We start from the raw sequence: 8,241 nt of genomic DNA, 5'->3' as shown, positions 1-8,241 counted from the left end.
GATTGATTATGTCCTTTTGCTTGTTGTTCTTGCTTGGGTAGAGCCGGGAGATAAGTACGTGAACGAGGAGCCCGTTGAGTACGCTTACGAGGATCAAGGCAACTCTGAGAACTTTGCAGGCAAGATGACCATACCCTCGAAATCACTTCTATCTTTGCTTGGTAGATGTTTGCTCTTTTGCTATGCCTATGCTACGATACCTACCACTTGCTTATCATGCCTCCCATATTGCCATGTCAAACCTCTAACCCACCTTGTCCTAGCAAACCGTTGTTTGGCTATGTTACCACTTTGCTCAGCCCCTCTTATAGCGTTGCTAGTTATAGGTGAAGATTGGAGATCGTTCCTTGTTGGAACTTGTTTATTGTTGGGATATTACTATATTATCTTGTTTATCTTAATGCACCTATATACTTGGTAAAGAGTGGAAGGCTCGGCCTTATGCCTGGTGATTTGTTCCACTCTTGCCGCCCTAGTTTCCGTCATATCGGTGTTATGTTCTCGGATTTTGCGTTCCTTACACGGTTGGGTTATAATGGGAACCCTTTGACAGATCGCCTTGAATAAAACTCCTCCAGCAATGCCCAACCTTGATTTTACCATTTGCCACCTAGCCTCTTTTCCCTTGGGTTTCCGGAGCCCAAGGGTCATCTTTATTAAAAAACCCTGGTCCAGTGCTCCTCTGAGTGTTGGTCCGACCGAGTAGACTACGGGGCCACCTCGGGATAACTTGAGGGTTGGTTTTACTCGTAGGATGTATCATCTGAGTGTGCCCTGAGAACGAGATATGTGCAGCTCCTATCGGGATTTGTCGGCACATTCGGGCGGTGTTGCTGGACTTGTTTTACCATTGTCGAGGATGTCTTGTAACCGGGATGCCGAGTCTGATCTGATTGTCTTGGGAGAAGGAATATCCTTCATTGACCGTGAGAGCTTGTGATGGGCTAAGTTGGGACATCCCCGCAGGGATTTGAACTTTCGAAAGCCGTGCCCGCGGTTATGGGCAGATGTGAATTTGTTAATGTCCGGTTGTAGATAACATGAAACTTAACTTATTAAAATGCACCAACCGCGTGTGTAACCGTGATGGTCTCTTCTCGGCAGAGTCCGGGAAGTGAACACGGTGTTGGAGTAATGCTTGACGTAGGTTGTTCTAGAATCACTTCTTGATCATAGTTGTTCGACCGTGCTTTTGCCTTCTCTTCTCGCTCTTTTTTGCGTATGTTTAGCCATTATATATGCTAGTCGCTTGCTGCAGCTCCACATCATACCTTACCTTACCTATAAGCTTAAATAGTCTTGATCGCGAGAGTGTGAGATTGCTGAGTCCCCATGACTCACAGATTACTTCCAAAACCAGATGCAGGGACCGATGATACCACTCCAGATGATATGACCGAGCTCAAGTGGGAGTTCGATAAAGACTCTCGTCGTTACTACGTGTCTTTCCCAGATGATCAGTATTGGTGCCCAGTTGGGGCAATCGGGGACTTTGTCGCATTTGGGGGTTGTTCTTCATTTTGGTTTCGTAGTCGGACCTTGAGTGTATTGGATGAATGTAATGTTATTTATGTATTTGTGTGACGTGGCGAGTGTAAGTCAGCTATGTTACTCTTATTCCCTTATTGTATTACATGGGTTGTTGTGAAGATTACCTCACTTGCGACATTGCTTTCAATGCGGTTATGCCTCTAAGTCGTGCTTCGACACGTGTGAGATATAGCTGCATCGAGGGCGTTACACAAGGAGTTCAACACACTACCACACATGCTTGCAAACTAGCATACTACACATCAACTAGCATACTACCAATGCACCACGACTAGCTAGCAATCATTGCTGACATGGAAACAACTCATAGCATGCTACAATTCCATCACCACTAGCTACCAGAACATCAAATTCTCACAGATCGATAATGTATAGTGCTAGCCACAGCTTATCACATGCTCACACATCTGGCTAAAGTGGGTAAGTAGAGAGTAGGGGGGTGATCGAACTCACAACCATTGACGCAGCCGGAAGGAGGCGCGGAATAGGTCAGAGAAGAGGAGGACTCGATTCATCGTCGACGTGAAACGAGAGCCAGAGAAGAAGCATCGCTTACCGGCTCGTCAGTGTCGATCTGTGCGGGAAGGGAAAGCTCGTAAGGGGTGAATGGTGGCGGCAGTTGGGCGGTGAGATGAGGGTGGCTATATAGGGCGGCCGAATCGACGGGAGGTGACCTTAATTCCTCCCGTTGCTTTTTCGAAGATGCACATGGGCTCGTGCCATCTCCGTGGACGCGGGAGGCCAGCCGTGTGTTCCCCTCCTCTGCATCGCCTGAGCCTGGCTGGGGGGGGGGGGGCTGAACTAACCGCTCGGGTCTAGCTGGGAGGTGGTTTAAGTTTCATGCTATGCAGGCCAAACAGTGAATGCAGGCACCCAAACAGTTCAATTTCACCTCGCGCGGGCCTAGTTGAACTCCATGCAGTTAATCAAACACGTCCCAAATGGCCGAAGACATAAGCACGTACTCCCTCGTTACAAATTACTCGTCGTCCACGGCGAGTAATTTGGAACGGAGGGAGTACGTATTACTATCAGCAGTGCGTACCACGTGATTTCGCGTCAAATCTCTGCTGAACCTTAACTACGCGGCACAAAGTCAAAGAGGACGGCGGATCCGTAGATTCAATGGAAGGCGTACATGTCCGGAGCTTCTTTGTATAAAACGCACCGGTGCTGCAGGCAACCACAGATCGCACGGACTCAAAACGCAACACACAAGCTGACAAGCATGGCTGCCACCATGAAGCTGTCGCTCACCTTCATCCTCCTCCTCTCAGGTACCCCTCCATTCGTATCCTCACTTCAACCACGCACGCTCGTGTGATACGCTCTCTCCGGCACTTTATCCGGATAGCTTTTTGTTGTGCATCAAGCAGTGCTGGTGGTGTTCGGGGACGCCCAGGCGACCTGCGACCTCGTCCGGTGCAAACAGGGAGGGCACATCACCTGCAAGAACTACCCCGGCCAGAAGCTCGACGGCTGCGCCTGCGTGTGCGCGCCCAAGGACGGCAAGCACTGCGTGCTCCGCCTCGACGACGGCTCGACCTACGACTGCCCCAAAACCAAGTGCTGAAAAGTACTGCTGTACACTGCACGCGTTCGTCGTGTTCTTCTTGCGATATCGTGTTTGAGCTTGAGTTCAATAAAGCGGCAATTGTGTCTTGCAACAACTGATAAATGGAATGGAATGGCAAGTTTGTGCCCTGGAATAAGTAATGAATTGATTGGAATCCACCTGGATTTGGAAGATGTCCGGAACTTGAACGCACTGTTCAAGGATGAAAAGACGGATTGCATTGGTTTCAGTTTTCACGTCATATACCTTAACCATCCTCATCATGGAGGAGTTGTTTCCGTTCTCTGGATCGTGCAGGGCTCATCGTGATTGGATCCATACAAAACACCGAGGCAAGAAAGGAAGGGAAGGTTTGCGCCATGTGCTGCGAGGATGCGATGAACATGACGTGCCGGTCGAGCGTGCAACTGCTGCCCTGCCGGCGAGAAAGGCTGCACCATCTTCCTCGGCAACGGGAACGTGACGAAATGCCCTTTGAAGAACGTGACCACAAACTCATTTCTTGTATGTTTCAGAAAAGATATCATAATGCTGCATAAAACCTAACGGTGCGTGTGCCACAATTTAATACTGTACACAGGTATGTGTCTGGGTGATTCTGCAAATGCCTAATGGAGTTCGGAGTTTCAGTAGTCGCTGAAAAAGAAATATGAAATGCAGCAGCTGCACACAATTCACCGTGTAAACGGAAGATAAGACCAGGCAGTCATGCACTATGTTGCAGTGTTCGCAGGTAAACTGATGTGATAAAAACTGGACTATTAGATCAGAAAAAAAATCGGCAGAATCAACAGCTGATTGAGCCAACTTCAACTCCCATATACACTGCTGCAACAAGTAGCAACCAAAACATACACAAAACACAAGGTGCAAGCACAGCAATGATCTTCACAGAAACTGCTTAAGAATCTTTAACTGGTAAAATCTCTTGCACAATCAAAATATCATACCATACATTCTAGACAAGATAATCTACACATCATTAATTTGTTTACCAAAATCTGGTTCTTCCTTGAAAAGAAGTATTAACTCTCTACAGCAATGTTACAGATCCGATACTTCAAGGTAATACACGTACCTTGCTTTCTCCAAACTTTCACAGGCAAAGGGGTACGTCTGGAATTGTAGCACAATCAGGATGGTTTTAAAGCACAAATTCCATAGGGATCAAAACAGACGAAACCAGATGATGACAATTACCACAAACATAATCAAAAGCAAGTTAGAAGACCCATGTGAAGGTGCTTCAATAATCAGAGGTTAAAGCTTTGGTATTGTCTTCAGAGTGGGCACTTGGTACACATAATTTCAGTGCTCGCATATCTATGTAGAAATTCAATTTTCCACTTTCTCCATGCTACCTGCTCTTCATATGATGGAGCTAATGGCAAATTGGCCTTTCTTTGACACTTGTATGACACATGCCCATCAAGAGTGTAGGAGCAGGCACTTACCTGATTCGTATAGTCATGCTTCAACGTGTGAAAGTCGGGGATTTACAAAACTGAGAAATTTGTACTGCTAAAACAAAGATAAGTTTTGTTTCCTCTTACAAATCACAACAGAAACGCCTAATTTTTATATATCTGACAGAATTAGTAGCATTCCTCATGCCAAAAAATTCAAGTGGTAAGATATACATTGATCATTCATCTTTAAACTTTAATTGCACCATGCATCGAAGATATCGGAAATACATTTGAGGTTGAAAGAGCATGAGTAGCCATTCTTACTTCTTGAAAAATGCAGCTACATATTTTCCCTATCGTTCACACTGTTTTCCAATTCTCGTGTGTGCACCAACCAATACGACTATGTAGTTTCACATGTCAGTGACCGAATGAAGTAGAACAACAAATCACCAGGCACCCAGGCCCTAACAACAAACAAGCATCTTGTGTCACAGAACTGTGAATGAGAAGGCCAAGCTAACAGATGCTACAATAGCCCAAAGCATACAAAGAAATGGTTCTCTGTTTCCAGTGTCTATCCTAAGCGTGAGTATACTTCAGAAAACTCATGCCATCTCTATATATTATAAATAGCTGACAGAACGCTGGGATAGTTTCGGAACTTCTGCTCAACCCCACAAGCCAATTAACATAGGCCATCTAAGAATAATTATTAGAAATTAAAAAAATCTAAAAGTATACTATACAGAGTTTTCATAAACGTAATCAACTAATAAGCATAGTCATTTCCACATAGTCATATCATTTGTCGTGATCTCCAACAACACCCTCGGTAAGTGTACTTCAGCAAGGTCTCATTTCAACCACAACATAAATAGTTTGCAGTTAAATGTACCTTGGACTATGTCAGCAGCTTAAACATTTCATATGTATCCATATACTGCAGAAGCGCAAAACATAGAGAAGTGCACAACCGCACATTACCATTTCAACTAATTACTACCATCTAGATCGAAGCTTTTGGTCTAGTTCGAATTAGTAACAAGCACTGAAGGACATAATAAGACCTCTCCAAAATCTCACTTCCTGTTACTGCAAATTTCACAACATTGTACTACCTAGCAACAGCAGAACACCGATACTCCCTCTGTTCTCTTTTATAAGACGTTTAGGCAATTCAGACAGAGCACAAAACAGTTCAATGTCAGCTGTACAAAACGTCTTATAAAATAGAAAGGAGGGAGTACATGAAAGATGCATTACCTAGATACCCTGTGCAAAAAACAAATCACTACTGGAAATGGTATGACAGAAATCCAGTCATAAACTAATTGCTCTATTCTAAGAAATGCATTCTCCCTTGCTCACACTCAAACAAACAGTCATAAGACAAAGCTCAAAGCTCTATCGTTAATTCTATAACCATGCTTTCAAAAGCTCAACTGCCATTTCCACTATCAACGAGAGGATATCTAGAGTCAGTCTCGTCAATTATTGACTCCTTAGTACCAAAATTTCTCTAATTCCTTCGTACAATAAACAGGAAGAAATCAAGAAGCAAAGGCATACAGAGATCTCGTCCTCTCACTCGAGAACAATCTTGGCGCCCAGTGCCCGCATCTTCTCGGCGATGCTCTCCGCCTCCTCCTTGGGAACCCCGGCCTTGAGCACGGCCGGCGCCTTCTCCACGAGCTCCTTGGCCTCCTTCAGGCCCAAACTCGTGATCGCCCTCAGCTCCTTGATAATCTTGAGCTTCGCCGCGGCGTCGAACCCCTCCAGCTTCACGTCGAACGCCATTTTTTCCTCCTTGGGTTTCGCCTCCTCGCCGGCCCCGGCAGCATCTCCGGCCAGCGGGGCTGCGCCGCCCATGAGGATGGCTAGGGGAGGGAGCTGGTCGACGCCGAGGCGGCCGCGCAGCGCATCGGCGAGGGAGGAGGCCTCGATGAGGTTGAGGCCGCAGATCTCGTCGACGAGACCGGAGACCTGCGGGGTCGGGGTGACGGCGGTGGAGAACGCGGCGGCGCATGACGGGCGCGCGGCCGGGAGGAGGCGGCGCAGGTGGAGGAGGCGGGAAGCCATTAGGGTTTTGGTGGGTCAGCAGAAACAGAGGGGATCAGGGGACTGACGATGCGGAGTGGGGGAGAAGGAAGACGAGACAACACATGTTATGAACTGAATACGTATTTACAGAACTACGTAAATAAAACGAGAAGGCGTGTCTGAATGATGATTATCGAGGGCAATTCTTTTGCGGTTTACTCTATCTGAAGAAAGACAATTGGTTTTGCGATTTATCTGAAGAAGACAATTGGTTTGTATACCACGGTCCTTAAAGAAAACGGCATACGTCAATAAAGCTAGGTAGCTGATTCAAAGATTGCACTTCTTTCGAAATGTGAGGCGAAAACATTATGTTCCATTGATTAACAAAAATATGGTTTGTGGCAAAAACTTGTTAGTAGTTTTGGTAGTATTGATTTTCATCATTGCTGAGAGGCAAAATGAAGTGGTGGATTGTTTAGCTAAGTCTGGCTTTACTACTAGATCTTTGTCATTTTGGAATGATCTCATCCTTGATTTTTATTTCATCCATGATTGTAAACGATCTTTCGGTCCTTTGATGAATAAAGTCATATTATTGTCAAAAAAATAAAAATATATAGTTTGTTACCCAGCTAATTATGGGATTCTTCAAAGGCGGGGACGGATCCAAGGGGGGCGAGTGGGGGCGAGACCCCTCACCCCCAAGGAAATGTTTCCCCTTGATAGTGATTAGGCGGCCATGCGTATGCAGCATCACCGAATGATTAGCTTCGTCACCGATCACCCCTAATCACGTGAAAATGAAGCCCCAATCTTCATTCTCCAAGGTCGGGGCCATAGGTAGGAAGCTAAAATCCAGCACGCGTAGACCACCAGCAAAAGACAAAGCAACCATTCACTGTTTAGGTCAATCATGTTTCTTTTCCGCTACACTTGTTCGACGTTGTCGCCGCATGTATAGGGTAGTCTCACTATAGTCCAGCATGCGTGCGTTCACTTTACAATCGATGCAAGATCTGAATGGGTCAATGATCCATATTTGCGGTTGCATGGACGCGTGATGTAACGCCCCGAGACCGTTGCGCCGGGTCTTCCAGTTATTCGCTGTTGTTGCTTTGTCATTTGATTGCGTGCCATGCATTTCATATCATGTCATCATAAGCATCGCATTTGCATACATGTTCGTCTCATGCATCCGAGCATTTTCTCCGTTGTCCGTTTCTCAATCCGACACTCCTACGTCCTCCGGCGCCCCCTTTTTGTCTCTTTTCGTGTGCGGGTGTTAAACTTTCTCGGAATGGACCGAGATTTGTCAAGCGGCCTTGGTACACTACCGGTAGACCGTCTATCAAGTTCCGTGCCATTTGGAGTTCGTTTGATACTCCAACGGTTAACCGGGGAACTTTAAGGCCTCGTGTGTGTTGCAGCCCAACACCCCTCCAAGTCAGCCCACAAACCCATCCAAACCCCCTCCATCCTCTCGGTCATTCGATCACGATCGTGTGGCCGAAAACCGCACCTCATTTGGACTCTCCTAACTCCCTCTACCTATATATTTGCACCTCCCCTGAAAATTCACGGATGAAACCCTAACCTTCTTCCTCTCCGCGCCGCCGGACAAAAATCCCGTTGCTCGGACATGTCTGTCGCGCCCGGCCA

General features: G+C 46.3%; 2 protein-coding genes across 2 annotated transcripts; one reads left to right on the top strand and one right to left on the bottom strand.

The window, feature by feature from the left end:
- Positions 1–2,733: 2,733 nt before the first annotated feature.
- On the top strand, positions 2,734–3,251 carry LOC123086966 (uncharacterized). Its single transcript, XM_044508834.1, has 2 exons — positions 2,734–2,828; positions 2,928–3,251. The coding sequence occupies exons 1-2, from the start codon at positions 2,780–2,782 to the stop codon at positions 3,122–3,124; spliced, it is 246 nt and encodes an 81-aa protein (XP_044364769.1). The 5' UTR covers positions 2,734–2,779; the 3' UTR covers positions 3,125–3,251.
- Positions 3,252–5,916: 2,665 nt separating this feature from the next.
- On the bottom strand, positions 5,917–6,697 carry LOC123086965 (50S ribosomal protein L7/L12). Its single transcript, XM_044508833.1, has one exon. It carries the CDS (start codon positions 6,616–6,618, stop codon positions 6,124–6,126), a length of 495 nt encoding a protein of 164 aa, XP_044364768.1. The 5' UTR covers positions 6,619–6,697; the 3' UTR covers positions 5,917–6,123.
- Positions 6,698–8,241: the final 1,544 nt, after the last annotated feature.

Source organism: Triticum aestivum, chromosome 4A, assembly GCF_018294505.1.
Source record: "Triticum aestivum cultivar Chinese Spring chromosome 4A, IWGSC CS RefSeq v2.1, whole genome shotgun sequence".
Classification (NCBI taxonomy): Eukaryota; Viridiplantae; Streptophyta; class Magnoliopsida; order Poales; family Poaceae; genus Triticum; species Triticum aestivum.
The sequence above is the reverse complement of the archived record's forward strand: the minus strand, read 5'-3'. Positions and strand labels throughout refer to the sequence as shown.

Coding starts and splice junctions, on each gene's coding strand:
- LOC123086966 (XM_044508834.1), top strand. CDS start 2,780: ATGGCTGCCACCATGAAGCTGTCGCTCACCTTCATCCTCCTCCTCTCA. Junction 2,829..2,927: donor CTTCATCCTCCTCCTCTCAG/GTACCCCTCCAT, acceptor TGCATCAAGCAG/TGCTGGTGGTGTTCGGGGAC.
- LOC123086965 (XM_044508833.1), bottom strand. CDS start 6,618: ATGGCTTCCCGCCTCCTCCACCTGCGCCGCCTCCTCCCGGCCGCGCGC.